Raw genomic sequence first — 18,379 nt, forward strand, 5'->3', positions numbered from 1 at the left:
ATCAAAAATATTTTAAATTGTTACAGCCCAAAACGAAACCAGGAACAACATTAGAATTAAATGAGCTTAAAAAGCATGTGGCAAATAATTTACAAAGGGGGCTTATATAACTCAAAAAACAATACACAAACGTAGTAATTATAATAAACATACCACACTCAGTAACTATCTAATCATGAACAGAAATACCGAGATTCTTACATTAAAACTTCAACTTTATTAATATAGTGGATTTAGGGCTATAGAAAATTTAGTGGCTTCAATCATTTTGCCTTGATTCTGAGTCCAATCATGCTGGTTTTAGAATTAAAAAAATCTATAATTCCAATTACACTGTTGTATATCTGTATATTGGTTTTAAATTATTAAGTCAGTTACAACTAGAATGCTTCACCCAAAAAGTATAACTATCCATCCAATGTCCTACACTTGCCATGGGATTTTCCACATGTGCCAAGTGACACTGAACTGTATGTGAACACATCTATCTGATTTGTATTGGTTTATTCACAACGCATTAGCTATTAAAAAACTACACAAAGGGAAACAGAGAGAATGAAGATGAGAATCTCAGCACAAGTCAAAACTCCCATATTTTTCAATAAAACCTTTGAATGTTACACAAAACCATGCAATTAAAGCCGCTATAAGGCACATCAACCATTCAAAGCCTTACAACTACAAAAAGCAAAGGCTATGGGGAAAGACGTGTTTGTTCCTCTCGACTTTAGTGTTGGCCTACATATTATTCATAACTCATTCCAATGCCCCATAAAGGCTTTCAACTCCACCTCCAACAGACACACATGCAAAAAACCCTATAAATCTAAGTGTCAGTTACCTTATAGTGACCTGATACGCTTTAATATCCAGGTATCAGCACATCTGACTGTCCCACCCTGCTGGCATTTAAAGTTAATCTACCTTAGCACTGCTCATGTCAATGTAGGAGGGACACAAAAAAGGCAGAAAACACCACACAGAAATAGCCAGAGTGATTTTTTTTTGCTTCCTTTTTAAGCTCTTACTAAAAATACTGTATATTTTTCATAGCATGTAAAATTTCACTAACAGATGAAAATTTCTTTGTCTTTAATCATATATTTACTACACTATAACTTTACTGCTTACACACAGGAAGAGATACAATTTCTTTCACGGGCATGTCTTTCAGATTATTAAATATATTTCAGACTATGAATTACTTTAAAAAAAAATACCTGCTTGGAAACACAGAAAATTACAATGAAATAAAGTTCTCAGACTGCCATTTGTTAAAACATGTCCATCCAGTTACAATTTGTGATTAAAACAGTGTAAAATAGGCCAACTTACTGATTTACATCCAACAGAAGCAACTTTCAATCTCATTACCTACTCTGGTCATCAGTAAACATTCTGAGAGCATTTTGAATAAAGACTCCATATTATTATTCCCACTATATTATAAAATATAAGAATATCTGTTCAAAATCTGGTTACTTTCCAAATCAAGTTCCCAATAAGTTCTTCATGAAGTGACCAGTAAGTTCATCAGTAACAACTGCGCTTCTCAAGCACACCTTCCAAGGCAAATATATAGGAAGTAATGCAGTACAATTAAGAAACTAATCTGGATTTCCAGAATACACCAGAAGAACTGAGCCACTTAAAAATAATGGCTTTCATCTTTAAGACTCCACCATACACTGAGTTGTAATAATGCTTTAAGTGTCTGCCTCTGAAATGCTTCAGAAGAATATAACAAGTTAAAAAAAATCATATTCTATACTCTGGCAGAAATAAGCCATTCTACAATCTGAATACTAATTAGAATAAACACTGTTTTGCTTTTTATTTCACAGTACCTGGTGTTTCTCTGCCCAGGCATCAGTCATATTGGACACATTTGCCTTCAGGTTTATGACTGTAACTAAATCCATCTCATTTAATCATTCTAATAAATCTGCAACTCAGTAGAAACCACTAAATGAGATATTAATAGCACACTAAATATACCTGTTAGACAGACTATACAAGTAAAATATCGAAGTACAATGAAAAATATTTGCACTTGTTTAAGTGCTAGCCTTCTGTTCATTCCTCAGTACAGAGATATAAAATAAAATTTAAAAAAAGACTAGCAAACACACCTTGTCCATGCTTCAGAAGAACTGCTCCTGTTTATCATTCGAATATATTCAAGGCCACTCTGTTTTTCTAATAATATGTAAGGACTTCAACAGGCAGAATTTATACTTCAAAACAAACATTCGGGACAAAATATCAAGAGCTAAGACATGGCAGGTATAATATATCGAGGTCTTCTTGGACAAAAGTAAACAACTGATTGCAACAAAACCTTGATGGAGACTTGCACATTGCTCAAGCAGAAACTCAAATCTATAGCCCCTACAAAACCCGGTGGGTGCGGTTTTAAGGCACTTAAGCCCCAAACATCATCAATTATTTTAGGAAACCCGCTGATGTTTCAGTTTACCTGGGCTCCTTTCTTTGACTTCAGTCAGTGGTACAAGGCACAAGCTCCTAAATAAGCTCCTGCTAAACTGTGGGACTGTGGGTCCTACAGCAAACACCCTCTGGCTTCCATCTCACTAAGGTAAAGCAGATGGTGGAGCACAAGGTCCTTTATGTTTTAACAAATGGCACATCCCACTTCAACATGTCACTTCCACAGCATGTGGTGCAAGGCTGCCAAGTGGAACTGGAACTAGAACTTAGCAGGACAAAAAGCAGAAAAAGATGTTTTCCCTGTACACGTTTTCCAGCCTCTCAGCTTCAAGCCCTGCCAAGTTGTCACACGGACACAGACCAAGAGCCTCTCTAGTCTAAAAGTGATATTTATCTCCGTATTCAGTATCCCCGGTTCTTCGGCTAGAGTCATGACAGTGAGTTTTATTCATTTTATACATAACAGACTTTTACTCCTGCACACACAACCTTGTCCACAGGTGACGGCTTATTCATAAACCTGGTTGTCCTAGGAAGATAAGACTTCTTTCATCTGACCATAGCGGCTAAACACAGATTTCCCCCAGAGTCCATCCTGACAGGGACACTGCAAAGTGCCGTGTTGTGCCAGGTACTCATTTGCCCACCACACCTTTTTTCTTTTTTTTTTCCTTAACTAGAACATTCAGTTGCTAAATCAATTTTTAGGACCTTTCCATTCCACCCTAAGTCAATTGCCTTTATGCTGCATTATTAAATCCTATCCTTAAGTTTAGCAAAATTGCTACAATTGTCCTTATTTCACACCCTTACCTATGAATTCTATAAATCATTTAAAGAATTCCAGTAAATGGGCATAGCATGAGTCTCCCACTATCCACCTACAACTTCTTCTGTTTCCTGAATCACTCTCAGTTCTTTTGAATTTTTTCAAAGTTTCCTGCAAAGAAAAGATCAACTTAACAAATGTGTAGGTTCAGAATCTCTCTCTATTCAACTAGTTATACCCTTGTCTTCTGCCTTTCATGCTGTAATCCCTTCCAGGAAAGATTTCCCTATTTTATTTTTCATTTTCTGAAGAAATCCTAAGATATAATCTGTCTGATTCTGGGTCCAGCACTCTGTCAAATTCACTAGTGGTGATGGCAGAGCATTGTCCTGCCTTGTCATTTCAGGTCACGTCAGCCTCCTCCTGTTCCGATCTATTGCCAAAATTCAGTGTCTTCCTGAAGTGCCAAAGCCCAATTCTTACCCTAAAACTGAGAGCATCCATAGGAAATAAGTCTTATTTGTCTCTATTAGATGGTCTGGCTGTCTATGTATTGGTAACTATGTATTATGAAGATTTTATTGTGTTCTTCTCCACTCCTCTTTCCATTTTTATCACTTCAACTATGGCAGTATCTATTTTAATGCGGAAGTGCATTTGGTCTTGGTCTGCACCCTTTTTCTCCATCATCCCTCATAAGAATTTTCACATCTAGTTTGACACAAGTCCTTAATTGCAGAGTCTCATCTGCCACATTTACAGTAAAGCAATTCCTTATGCATATAATTTATTTTTCTACTCAAGAAGTGGGACAGCATGATTACACAGGTGGTTTTTTTAAATATTTGCTTTCCTCTTCAATATTTATTTTTATTTCTAAATCCCCAGCAATCATAATATTGAATATCCAGATTATGTCTGGCCTTTTTATTTCTCCATACTTTTCACAAAAAATGCAAACATCACAAATTCCTGCCAGAGTAATTTCATTATATTTACCAGTAGTTCACCGTGCAATTTAATTTAAGTACACATACATTTTCTTTTTAAAAATACAAATAGCAGTATTCTGGGTTTTTTTATAAGGACTATCACAGTGTTAACCAGTAAAGTCAAAGAGAAACATTACTCTGGCTTTCTTTGTTATAATATTGCTAAAATGGATTGTTGTAATAGATTGCAGAATCAGGCACAAAGCCAGTCCTTTTCTCTCATCATCAAATTATCATTTCTCTATTAATGGTCTTGCTGGACAGTATTAATAAGATTTCTTATTGAACTACAGAGATGTTATTTCGGCAGTGGTTGGAACAACAGTTCTGTGTATGCACAGATCTATAACATGTAAAGGTTTATAAAGCACTTACAGATGACTCAAGGAAAGATGTTTATCATACCTTCAGACAGTATTACATTAACCTTGTCACCTTGACTTATGTCTATTTTTTTCCCCATTTATATCACCTGAAGATAAAGCCCCAAAATTACTACAGGACAACAAAAGCAGTTGTCCAGACAAGTTCCCACTTCTCTTTCCTTGTGCCAACTGCAGCAATTTGTGCAATGAAACCTCTGCAACTGGTAACTGAGAATTTTTCTGTTACCTGCTCATTTTTAGCCAGATTCCACTCACATGACTGTTAAACTTGGTAAAAAAGGGGCAAAAGTGATGTTTCTGGTGCTACTGTGGGTAGAATTAGAAAGTTTCTCAAATTAGCTGTCCAAACTAATAAAAACCCCAAGTGACAGAGAGAGAACAGAACCACAGGCTGAGAAACTCAGACCTCTACTTTCCTATTCAAAAAAATGCACAGAATTCTAATATTAGCTGGATTGCATTAGTAACTGTTCCATGCAGTGTCAGATTATTCTTATCCCTAGTGACTCTAATAATTATTAGACTACAAATCCCTTTCTATAATCTCCGGTATTCTTTTCAATTTTTTTTTTTTTCTTCCCAGTCAGAACCTAGAGAAAGCACTTTGTTTCCTCTATTTCCACGTACATCTATCTCAAAAAGGCTACTATAACTACACTCATGTGTGCAATTCAAGGCATACTAAAAAAAAAATATGTGTAATATATATTTTATCCACAACTCCGATTTCAACGGAACTTTGAGGGCAAGAAACATTATCGCATTTCTCCAGTGAAGTTTCATTAGTTCAACACAACCAGATCAATAAATATGCAGTAGGAGTTTCGCTTGGAGTTTTTGGTACATTAAACCAAATATCCGGGTGTCCATATGAAGAAAACCAGTGTGGAAACATGTTTTTTAATGGACTAATCCAAACCTCCCTTTTTCAAAGAAATATGATTAAGGGTTTATCTTGCTGTGTTACCCTCCAAAAAAAATCACAGTCAGACATGATGCTTAGTCAGATTTCCCTCTAACTATAGTTGTCTATGCTGCAGTTTGCATTCACTGTAACCAAACATTGAAAACATACGAGTTTCTCCCCAGTATCACCCGTTGATCTTCAACATAGATCAAGATTTAACTTGCTCACCATTTTCATAACATTTCTGTATTCCTTTACAAATCATTTAACGGTTTTAAACACAGTAACGCTCTTGTGTGGATGAGGAGTACCCAAAAAAAGTAATATCAAAAGGCAATCAGATGGCATATGATAATTCAGCAGGTGACAGGCTAATCTTGGTGAAGAACTTTATCTTGAAACACAAATTACATCAATCTTCCTCCTCCTCAGAAGGAATTGCTTGGCCAATTTACAACTTCCTGAAAAATTAATATCCAAGTCTCTCATGCTCCCAAACTAAGTACAGGATATTTTACCCTGTACATCCCCCAATTGCAATAGTTGTCATTTCAAAAAAATTGAAAGTTATTTTTCTATTGTTGCTAGTCTGTTTAGAAAATCATAAAGTATGAAATCCCAGACAAAAAAAAGCTTTTTATGGGACAAATTTAATTCATAAATGCATGAGTTACAACTCACTAGTATTCATGACACAGCCCTCACTAAGCCAACTAGTTAATATATTCTCTCCTCTGGTTTCATGTAATGTATTTGCTTCTCTTCCTCTACAGAAACAAAACCAAAAAACCACGCCTAATAAATGACCTACCACTTCACAGACAGCATGGCTGACTATCACTGCTTCTTGTTTACATAACAGAGAAATCTTCAAAATACACATTTAAAGGTAAAGATTTAAAAAAATAAAATCCCTGTTCTGCTGTGAGTAGTCAAATAACAACCATATGATGTTAGCATAAAAGACAATTATTCTAATTTAAAAGGCATCTGATTAAGTTTTAAAAGCCAAAGGTGATAGCACAAACCACCCATGGTTTATAAAACAACGAACATCATTTAAAAGTGAATGATACTCGTTCAAATGACAGTATTCGGTGACAGTAAATGAAAAGTACTTTTCTTCTAGCATTCCAAAAATATTTCCTTCTTGCTGAGAACTCACGCACGAATCAATTCCCATCATCTCCATGCATACTCCCATTTTCCAGATGGTAAATCTTACAGCGAACCACTGACAGAATCCAGCCATCACAAGTTACCAGAACATAGGGGAGTGTCAGAAAATATTAACAGAGTCTCCCACTTTGCCGGTGTTGCCAGACTAACAGACTCACCTCGGCAGATGGTTCCGTTCCCCACGTAGCCAGGTTTGCAGGTGCAGGTATGTCCCCTGACGGTGTTTGTACAGATCGCATTCTCGTCACAGTTATGCTGTCCGCTGCCACACTCGTCGTGCTCTATGAGAGGGGGGGAAATATATATATATATGAAAAAATTACACAAGAGACAGTGAGCTTCTCAGGGTGATGATGCAGCATTTGAAAACCAAGGGAATAGCGACGGTGCCCCAATGGCTGAACGCTGGGGGTTTGGTGCGGGAGTCAGGTATGGGTCTACTTCAGTTACCAAACTCAACATCATCTGCATGGGGACAGTAGATTATTTAGGAACAAAGACGTAGAGAAAAAAAGGAACTGTGAAAAGGCAAAATATAGTTATGATAAAAAACCCATGAAGAATATTACCACAAAAAATATCTGCTGTGAATACAAACCTTTACATCACTGTCCCTCACCAACAGTAACAAGCATAAATACACAGTAAGTGGACACAAGAGGGACCTCAACAGCGCGCCCTTTAAATACATAGCTCAGGTGTCACAGCCACTTGCTCTAATCCACGCTGAGCTGACTCCTTCTCCAACACCGTGTAATAATATTTTATATTTTTAGAGTACCATTCATAGCACCGAACCCCAAAAGGACTCCCAGACAAATGGGCCATATTTTGCTTTCATCCTACAACTCTAACTGCTGCCACTCAGCCCAATTTGCTGCTGCTCCTGCACTTTACTCTCCTGCTACATTTTGTTCTAGGAAAGCATCAGTTAGAGGTGGTGAGTTACCTGACCCTGAAGTTCCTCGCTTCTTCCTGCAATTACTAAGAGCTTCCCTCATGCGGTAGGATTACAAAAAGAAGACATGAATATTTTACACCTTTGCACTGGTGGATTTACAGTTTTGTTCAGTGGAATCAAGAGGGTGCAATGAAGTGTCTTAAAACCACACAAAGGACAACAGATAATCAAAAATCAGAATCTGAAACCCTTCTCAGCAGTCTTCAGTTATGCAACTGCAATCATCAGGCTGGTATCCATATATACAGAGGTAAAAGGTATGGCTCTCTGGAATTGGGGATTTGCTTAAACATAGCAGTGAATAAGGGGTTTTCAAAGGACTACGGACTAAATTTAGCCTTCTGTAGACCATAGAGAAAGAGCATGCCTCTAAAACATGAGCAAAATATTCATTTTTACAGACTCTGATTAACTATTTGAAAAAGCATCTCTGTTGAGAGCAACAGGAACACGGGGTTCTGTGATTCACCAGGCTGAAGTTAACCTCTGCCATGACCTCACTTTACCAGAGTATGGAATGGAAGCCAATTGCAAGATAACTCAAGACATATATGGATTTGAATGGTGGATCCCAAGGAACCCTTCATAGCAAATACTTCTGGAACACCATTGACAACTATTTGCAGAACATACATCTGACATACGTTTTCTATTTTTCAGATTCATTTGACAGCAAAACAACATGGATTGCAACCATTTTCTTTTAAAGAGCATCAAAACAATATATCACTCGCTCACTTTGCTTTTAGAAAGAAACTCTCATCCACACACACTCAAATGTGCCTGGCTTGAGCTGATAAATTCAGGCTTAAATTTACACTTGTTAGTTTATGCTGGTCCCTAGCTCTGCTTAGTAATTCACTTCAGCTCCTCTCCAATTTTCAGATGCCTTACACACTCTGAGCACTACACTTCTTCAAGGGCTGCCTGTTGTCACCATCATTTAGGAAGTGTACCACAGCCTTATTCTTGCCGCCCCAGTCTCACAGTGCTCAGACCACTGGGTCAGACACAAAATTATGGAGCTCCAGGCCCCAGGGAAGTGCTCAGCAGGCAACTGAGGCTAAATGATGCTTTCCTTTAAGAAACACCCTCTCCGCAATCCCTACTTTGATTAGTTATTGCCATTAGCTTTCACGTGCTCATGTTCAAACTATAATGAGAATGACTTTGTGACAGGCTTCTGTACACACAAGAACATACCTACTCAAACAATTGCAAAAATTAGATTATTACTTTCTCAGCACTTCAACAAAAGATGTCCCGGGGTAACATACGTGTTTTTGCCAAAATACACAAGAGATTATACTCTCCTATGTTATTCTAGGACTTAGACAATGTGAATCATGGTATTTACCACTCCTGCAGATGTACAGATGCTGGCAATACTGAAAAGATTTAATACTGACAAAGCTGCGTTCCCACAGTCATCTTAAAATAGAGGTCAGTTTTTTCTAAGGAGATATCGTTGAAGAGTTAGCAACAAATCTGATTATGGGAACCTGTCTTTCGTGAGACACCCTGATGCTGCTAGCACAAGGAAGACTAAGGGAATCTCATCTACATGAGGAATCCCAAGATTTCTGAGTAGCAGTATGGCTGCAACGATGGGAAATGTAAATGGAATTTTCCCCTGGTGTAGAGATGTCTACAGATGATGTTGCTACAGGCCTAATAAGAATGAGAAAGCATTGATTTTCTATCAAGCTACAAAAATCTTTTATTCCAGATGGAAAAATCCTTCAGATTCTGTCAGTAGTGAGTTATCTTGCGTTCCCTTCTCCCTCAGAAGAGTTCATCCTTTGGAGTGCTTGGTGTTCACATTGGGTAGCCAGCATAGAAGGTGGGCTCATGTTTTGTTTAAACTCAAAGGAGATGACAGCTAATTTGCAAAGAACCACTTTCTTACACACATCACTTTCCAAAATCTCCCATTCAAGCACATCAAACAGAACCTGCTTTTGCTTTAATGTTATAGTAAATACTATCTCACTAGAGAGCAAAGACTGGACCTGAGAAACAAGTGAGAAGAGTCACAAACAGCGTCATTGCAAAGAGGGGTAGAGCTAAGACAAAAATATCAAAGCCGTATCTTATTTAGACAATTTCCCTTTCAGCTGAAAATGAGAAGCACAAGAAAGGGTTCTTCTAAAAGACAAAACCAAAAGACATTCTTAATTTTTTTGGTTTTGTTTTTCGGTTTGTGTGTGGTTGGTTTTTTGTTTTTTGGTTTTTTTACACACACATTTATGTAGATAGAAATAAATATGCTGCCATGCTCCAAAATGAAACTGGCATCAAGTTTGATTGAAGTCATCCATCTCTCCATGACTTCTACTTGTATATAACATACACAAAAGGAGCTTATGATCAAAGACAAAAAGAACTGGCAGGCTCACTGGGAAGGACAGTACTGCAGGATGCAACTCCCTCACCCAACACTCATTCTGCTGCATTATTAATATCCATCTCAAGAAACAGGTACCATTTCAGACCAGTTACAACCGCAGCACCATTCTTTGATTACAGACAAGTTAGTTTATTTATGAAATCTATAAATTTTCTTCAGCATTAGTAGTCCTGTTACTCAGGAATCCTAGCTCTTGCCACCTCTATTCTGAGCTTTGTCTTTGATAAAGCAAAAGAGATCAGTTACTTTTTTGTGGCTCTGTTTCCCCCATTATACAGAATATTATGAGATTTTTTTTATTATTATTCGTCATTCTCTGAAATCCTCAAATACTAAAGATTTTACAGAAAATTAAAGGACATCAGTCTTCTATTAAAAAAAAAAAAAAAAAAAAAAAAAAGGAAGGCTCAAATATTAACTGCTTGTTTACCTTCTACTACATTTATTTTTCCTGCAAGCAGAGACGAGGAGCTCCAGCTCACCTGCCCCTATTTCCTAGCCACCAAGCTACAGCTGAGGCTAGCAAACTGCACATTCAAACCCAAAATTTTCCTTCTGGATAAACACCTTCTAGAATTTCCGAAAGCTTTCGTGAACTTTTCCAAAATCCTCAAGACTATCTTATTTTCCGAGTTCACACCTGAACCAGGCCAGCTTGTGAAGCAACGACTGCAAAGTTCATTTTTTCCTCAGCCTGAGGACGGCCGTCAGCCTCCAAAAGCACTTGAGAGATCACTGGTGAGAAATTAGTCATCCTTTTACAAAATCATCTCTCTGCCACCTGTGTTGTATGACTGTGAAATCATGGTGTATCAACTGTGGGTGTCCTCTCTGCACACATTAAGCAATGCTTCAGTTTTGAAGAATTAAGGCCGTTAAAATAAAATCTCTGCAGAAAACTTCTATTAGAAAAAGCTGTCCCTGGAAAGTCAACCCAGCAAACTGCTTGCCTCAGGCAACTGAAATGGCATCAACATGAACAGAAGTCCCCTCTGATGGCACCAAGGGTCTGGGGACACTGATGTTTAAATGTAGGCAGTGGTACATGACCGCACATACACAGTGGCTGAAGAGAAGTATTATAGTTCTCTCTGCTTTGTTCACAGGCAACCTAATAAAAAAAAGAGTTTATCTTGACGACTAGAATACTCAGAAGCTGTCGGACAAGATTCATTTCAATATTATATAGCCTTACAGAGATAACAATCACATAAATAGCAAAGTTAATTCACCAGAAAGTAGTTTCAGGGAGATGGTTAGTTACATATCCTATTACAAAAAGCACCAACGCATCCTACAAATGGCAGAAAACCATTTTATACCAAAACACAGGCTGGTCCGTAAGCACATTGATATATGGGCACGTGCAATATTTCCTTTTTCCTGAAATCCCAGTGAAGAAATGAGTTACAGTGCAATGGAAAAACACAGACCATTTCCTGGTAAAGTCTCAGTGACACCAAGCTAATAAAAAACTGCTGAAATAAGCACAATTACCAGACTGCCATGGAGAGAGCCGTGACCACACAGCATCCCCACGCCGCATCCCCCTGTACTGTGTGGTTGTTCGAGACAGACAGACCCCAGCCAAGCAAACAGCACAGACCCCAACATCTGCAACACCCGCAGCCAACATCTACAGCTCACAAATGGAAAAAACAAGTTGAAAAATACCTGAGGCAGCAGGAGAGCAGGAACGCAACTAAACTCTGCGTCTAAGAGCATTCACTACAAAAGGTCAAGCCTGTGCTAATAGCTGCATTAGCTGCACCTTCAGCAATGGCAGAATAATCAATCATGATGCACTTCAGCTGTGAAGCCACCTGCTTAAATTTTAAAGAGACCTTTAGCTGTCTTCAAAACACAGATACCTATTTAGGCTAACGAAGTCAAAGCACCTGCAGGTTGTAACAGCTCCTGCCTACCCCAAATGAGCCAGAGTTCCAGCAGCTCCACCACTCACACATAACCCTGCTGGTGGGTGAAGTAAAAATAAAAATGTTCAAATAAGGACAAAAAAGTCAGCAACCTTCAGGTGCCCGTATTTCTGTCAAATCTTCCACACCTGCATTTTTCTAGCTTAATGTTACTGAGGAATCTCATGGCTACTTTTGGTTTGTGATACTTGGAGAACAGCATTTGTTCTGGGCTCAACTGAGCTGGTAGAACATGGTAGGCAAAGCTCTGGGGGCAAGGGGGAGGGTGCAATGAAAGATTTTTGTCTGCCTGAGGTAATGTATTCTGCATTAAGCCCTCCACACCATATTGCAAAACTGTTTGTGAGTAAAAACAGCTACAGAAAAATGATCCAGAACATATTGCAAAATGAAAAAGAATATATTTGTCATGTATTTATAAATGCCTAAACATATAAATAAACAATTATAGGTAAATACAAATTTTCTCCATTCGTATGTACATGAAATAGGGTGTTTGTGAAAGGCTCTAGGAAGCTCTGACGATTTAGCATCAGAAAAACTGTAATAAAAGTGGCATATTTCTATACTCTTGAAGTTTGGCGTATTATAAATACCCACATCTTTACTAAAGAAGTAAATATAATAATAAAATCTTATTCTATTCATCATACAAGACAAAGATGGACTTTGCTTACACTTTGTGCATTTATTTTTAAAAATATAATTTTCAGAGGCACTACAGAATTTCTGGATGCTTCCACTCTCATATACTGAAAGAAAAAAAAAATAGATTTACTGGATTTGTAAGGGCTCTAAAAGCCAGATCTACTTTGCCTTAGCTTTCTTTTCTTTTTTTTCTTTTCTGTATATGCTTGGAATAACTCAAGTACTTGTATTGTTGTACACTTGATCTAAAATATTTAATAAAAAATTAGAAGCATAGATTGAAAACATATAGCAAACAAGACATAGTAAAGCTAAGAACCTTTTGGTCAAGAGCCATAACTAACTGGAGCATCAGAATAGCTTTCCCTTGCACAGTTCAAAAGCCTGTAATGGATTTCAAACTTATAATTTCTAAAAGGTACATCTGACACCAGATTTATTTTTCAGCAAGAGTGATGACCTTTATATCTTTATTTTCTTTAAATAAGGATGCACTTTGAGAAAAGGACCGACACCGGAATGCAATTACTGGAGACACATCCCATTGAGCGGTCTCTCACCATAGCTACTCTCACTCCTCATTACAAGAAAAGGCCCCAATTTAAACTTGCTTACAAGATGAAAACAATTTTCTTATGGTAGGGATTTTCTTCCATTAGTTCCCCCAAGCCTTCATACTTTAATGATAAAACATTTATCTTTGAAAAACATTGTCCAAAGATTCTGACTATTTCTATTTATTCTTATTTTTACAACACTGAAAGGAAATCTAAGGTTGTCTCTGAATTGTTGAGATGAGACTGGCTTCTCAGGTGCGTAACAACAAATACCGCAAACATTTCTATACGCCAAGAGACCTACAATAGAGAGACAAGTCACAGAATAGCAATGTCATCAGATGCCACCATTGTTTATTCACACAGAGGCCATTTGTATAGAATACATGCCCTAATGTAAAATTAATTAGCTATCTGGCAACAGTTAAGTAATGGCCCTTGAAAACTCAGAAAGGAGAAAGCCATCTCTCCAAATACTTTTCAAAACAAGCAGCGCTTTGTTGCATGGCATTAGGATTCAAATGCCAATGTAATAATTAAGGCTTTAAAAATGAGATGTTAAAAAATTGAATTCATGAAGAACTGTGGAATAGTGGAATCAGGACTTCAGCTCATAAGAAGTTCTGATGAAATGAAGGGGACAGTTTTTAAATAGACTAAATAAAAGGAAGCATTATTCTGAACACAGGGGAAGAACCTCCCCTAGAAGAGCAGGGCAATTAGAAACAAGATGCATACACCAAACAAGAAATTACACTGCAGATGGTAAGCTGGTGAAAAGATAACCGCTAATTGTGACTCCAGACAAACCTGAGGGAGATGGGGAAAAAAAAAAAGGCACCAAAAAAAGCCGCAAAAAAAACCCTCAACCCAACAACACACACACAAAACTAACCGACACAAGACACCATCACAACCCGAACAACACAACTGTATTTTTCCCCACTCACAAGAATTAAAGAAACAAAGTAAAGTTTATGCCCATTCTGCACTTCAGTCACACGGGAAGAAAGAACAGGACGTAGCTCGGAAAAGCCCCACTGTTCCTCGACATAAGGATATGCTGCAGCTTTATCCTTATGAGCCGATAAACATAAAAAGTACTGGCAGAAATATCTGATTTGCACTTCTTTTAATAAGACACTAAAATGCTATTGTAATTTACAACACAACGAACAGCTTCTGGTGTTAAACGTGGAATTATTTAGACTGCATTCTGAAAGAGCAGACATATGTTACTCTTGGGTAATTGGGAAGAAATAGTGGGATTTAATTTGAATATACAATTCTGAATGTGCATGCAGTTGCCTGTCTGAATAAAACCTCTTGAATGTTTCTTTTTGAATTATAAACTAAAATTCTTTCTTTGGTTTTCTGGCATCTCATTAGATTTTAATCACATTCACCCATCTACAATCAAGTTCATGAAATAAACTACTAATGTTAGCCATGCTTATTCTTTTTATTTTATTTTGTTCTAATTTACTCTAATAAACTAATCTGCTTAGGACTGTCTTGAAACCAGTGTAACAAAATAATAAAATTCATGTTGCTAAACTGGTATTTAGAGAGAATCCCTGAGATTTGTCTCAGTGATTCAGCTTTAATTATTAGTTGGTTTCTTTTAGATTTTCACATAACAATGAAATCTTCTTTGCAGTCATGTATTAGAAGATCATGAACAAAACCAATGTAATCTTATTCATGCACTTAATATGTATCATAACTAACATGATATATGGATATGTTCAAGGCCAGGCTTATATGTCATATATACTGTGAAATAATAACAATATTGATATAGACAGAAATTTCAGGATGTATCCTTAACAAACAAGCAGGCTGATAATACAATGGCAATGCATCTGACATCACCTCAATTTAAACTGGACACTTCATTGCAGTTTTGTGGACTTATTTTTGAAAGCCAGATTATTCCTGTCTGGATGTCATATTGTCTAGTTGCCTAATGCTGAAAAGGGATCTTAAGAAAAAAATCAGTACCTATACACCACACATTAGGACAGCTTGTACGATTGTGCTGGAGGATTAATAATCCACTGTAATTTCCACATCTTCCATCTGAACGTATTTCTCACACAAGAAAATTACGTGAGGCAACTTTGTCATTAGTAATGTATATCTTGAACTAAAACTTGCCACCCAACTTTGAGCCTGGAGACAGGCAGAAAATTCAGTTCAGACCAGATCTAGACAAGAAGCTCATTGCAAGCGTTTGGAGAGGTCTGAGTATTGCAAATTTAAAGATGCAAATGAAAAAAATCCAGTATGGAACAAACCACACTCCATTGTCAAAAAACTCTTTTTGTTATCTTTATACTTTGAAGAGTTGGCAAATGAACAAATTCTTTTGCAGGGACAGTTTCTCACTGAGCCAAGAGCTGGCACATCCAGACCACTCGGTCTTCCAGCCTGAGGCTCAACTTCATGAAGATGAGATGATCTTTCAGCACTAAAACTAAGTAATAAGGATTGCCCGCTTTCAGTCTTACAGACTCAGAGTAATTCCTAAATTTAATGGTAATAGAGAGCATAAGAGCTCCATTTCTGGTCCTACAGCTCAGAATGACTTTCTCATTATGCAAACTTTTGCACAGGGTGAGGGGAGCAGACAACATATTGCCAATGAAACATAGCCCAATATAAACCTGTTTTTTAAGACTAAGGGTTATAAATTATTAAGTCTCAGAGGAACAAGAAATTGTTTACAAAGTTATCAAAAATTTAAAATTGTACACATGGGAAACACATGTGATGTTGAAGAGCAAATGGCTACACTCTCATCTGCAAGAACCAAAACATCTTAAAAGTGTTTCTCCTCATTGGATTTATGAACCAGAATGACCAGTTCATGCACTGTATGTCTAGAGGTTTGCAGTAACCTGGTCTGCATGCCACTCTCTTATTTATTTATTTATTCATTTATTTTAGGAAGCCAGAAGAAATTCCAGATTTTGTATGGCCTTGAAGTGCAATGGTCAGAGCACAGATCCACGGTACTTCACATAAGTCATATTGTCATGCCTGAATTATAATGCAACCAACATATTTGAATGGGAACACACTAAGCAATATGGTCATCTTGATTATTATTATGGGATATTAAACTTCTAATACAATCCCTGTCTTTTCCACAAACCAGTCAGGCATCAAGGCATTGGAGTGTTATGAGGTATATTCTATGTATGGCCTTTAGTCTGATTCCAAATGGTCAATGTGATTTTTACAGTTGACTTTAGTGGAATCAGGAGTCAGCCCCACAAAAGCCAAATCCCAGGCCCAGATCCACAAGTTGGGTCCATTTATATATATTTGTAAACCAGTAGTTATTCCAAATTTTTTTTAAGTATTGTTTTTCTTGACATGGTTACAAAGCAGAGAATTTCGTTCAGAGAGCAAATAAAGCCTTGAAGTCAATGTGGTGTACCACACTGAAAGAGAGCAACTACACAGTTCCAGCTAGACTGGAGCAGTGACATTAATATTGATAGAGGAATGGTAAAAAAAACAGTTTATGAAGTTCTCAGCTTCTCTAAATGACAAGACACTCACTTAGGGAAATAAAGAAATCACACATAATGACACAATCTGAAAAACTGAGATTTGTCTGTCAGTTGCCACTGCCTAATTTACAGCTTTCAGGAGAGATGCCCATTACCATTTCATCGTAAGATACAGTTTTATTTCGCCTCTGTGTTGCTAAAAGCTGAATATGGTCCAAGTACCTGCATTGTATTGGAAAAGAAACCCTAAAGCAATATGGTACTGATTTATTTATGCAGCAATATAACTTAATCTAAAAGAACAGGCTGCTTTTTATCCATAAAATTGTAAAAACTGCATATTTTATGAAGTTGATATCAGAACTTCATCTTTCAGATATTTTCAGTTCAACAATAGCTGCAAGCTTTAGTTTGCGGAAATCTTGAAATCACTAATACAAAAAGTATGAAATAGATGTTTGGATGCAATTTTTAGCCAGCATTTCATCATGGCTTGATGAACTGACATTGGCGATACAAGTGCAGACGAGTTTCAGATTTCAGAACTCCATGATACTTTCGCTTCCCTATTAAAAAAAAAAAATACAAAAAGCAATACATACTCTATTTCAAACTTGCACAAAAGTCTATTAGTGCTATTGCTATATAGAAAAGTGGAATTGTTTCTAAATGAACCCACATGTGTGACAGATGTGTCGATCTGCTGATACAAGAAGACATAAAATCACAGGTAAGGTTTTGTAGCAGAGCAAGTATAACAAGGACAGGAGACATATTATTCCTTTGCATCTATCAGAGATGCAATGAAAAGGCTTGTGGAGCATTGGAGCATTTACTGCAGGTGATAGGAAAGTCACAAAGACTTAGCAGACTTTTCTCAGCGTTCTGTTTACAAAGTTAGAATCGAGCAGACTTAGCACCTTTATGTTTTATGTACAATTTTTTAATTAAGCAAATGTTGCAAAAAGGATGGACTTAGATCTTTTCAAGCTTTTGACAGAGTAGAAATGGACTGTTGCTTCTCACTGAAAATAAACAGAATACTTGCCTAGTTTCAGCTCACCCATTCTTAAAAACGGATGTCTAAAAACTGGCTTTTAAGACAGTATTTAGGCATCTAAATTACTAACTAGTTTGCTCCCTCAGCGTGCTGAAAACCTAACTTCCCCAAATGCGTGTTTATGTCACACCTGCATATTAGTTTTCAAGTTTACTCCTTTTAGCCTCGCAAAAATACCATGGAATTTTCACATGGAAAGAAGTGATCAAATCATTTTACCTCTCAAAGTGTGCAACTTCAGCATGATATTTACTCTCAACACACAGAATCAATCTTGATTTGAAAGCAGAAGTGGCAACTAGTGCATCATCATCTCCTAAGGCACCTACATTTTTCCCTGAAGATATTCTACCATAACAGCAATCACAATAGACCATACTTGTCTTATGAGATCTGACAAGATCACAACCTGAGTTCCTTTGGATGCAGCTATACCTCCTTATATCAGCAAAACACTGCACAGTATGAAGATTCCACTGCTGAGACAAAAGCCAGATCAAACAGAATTTATATGAATTTATATGCTGTGCATTGCTCAGGCTTTCACAACTAACTTACCAAAAGATAATGACAATACAACTTGATTTTGCACTTTTAT

The 18,379-nt window shown here is 37.1% G+C and overlaps 1 protein-coding gene across 3 annotated transcripts in view; it reads right to left on the reverse strand.

The window, feature by feature from the left end:
* The window catches only part of NELL1 (neural EGFL like 1), a 275,832-nt gene that overhangs the window by 102,456 nt on the left and 154,997 nt on the right, over positions 1 to 18,379 (reverse strand). For all 3 annotated transcript variants that reach the window (XM_065635366.1, XM_065635365.1, XM_065635364.1), the window contains exon 14: positions 6,843 to 6,965. In XM_065635366.1, the coding sequence (XP_065491438.1) occupies positions 6,843 to 6,965 (123 nt within the window). The remainder of the gene's footprint in view (positions 1 to 6,842; positions 6,966 to 18,379) is intronic.

The sequence above is a fragment of the Caloenas nicobarica genome, chromosome 5 (assembly GCF_036013445.1).
Source record: "Caloenas nicobarica isolate bCalNic1 chromosome 5, bCalNic1.hap1, whole genome shotgun sequence".
NCBI lineage: Eukaryota > Metazoa > Chordata > Aves > Columbiformes > Columbidae > Caloenas > Caloenas nicobarica.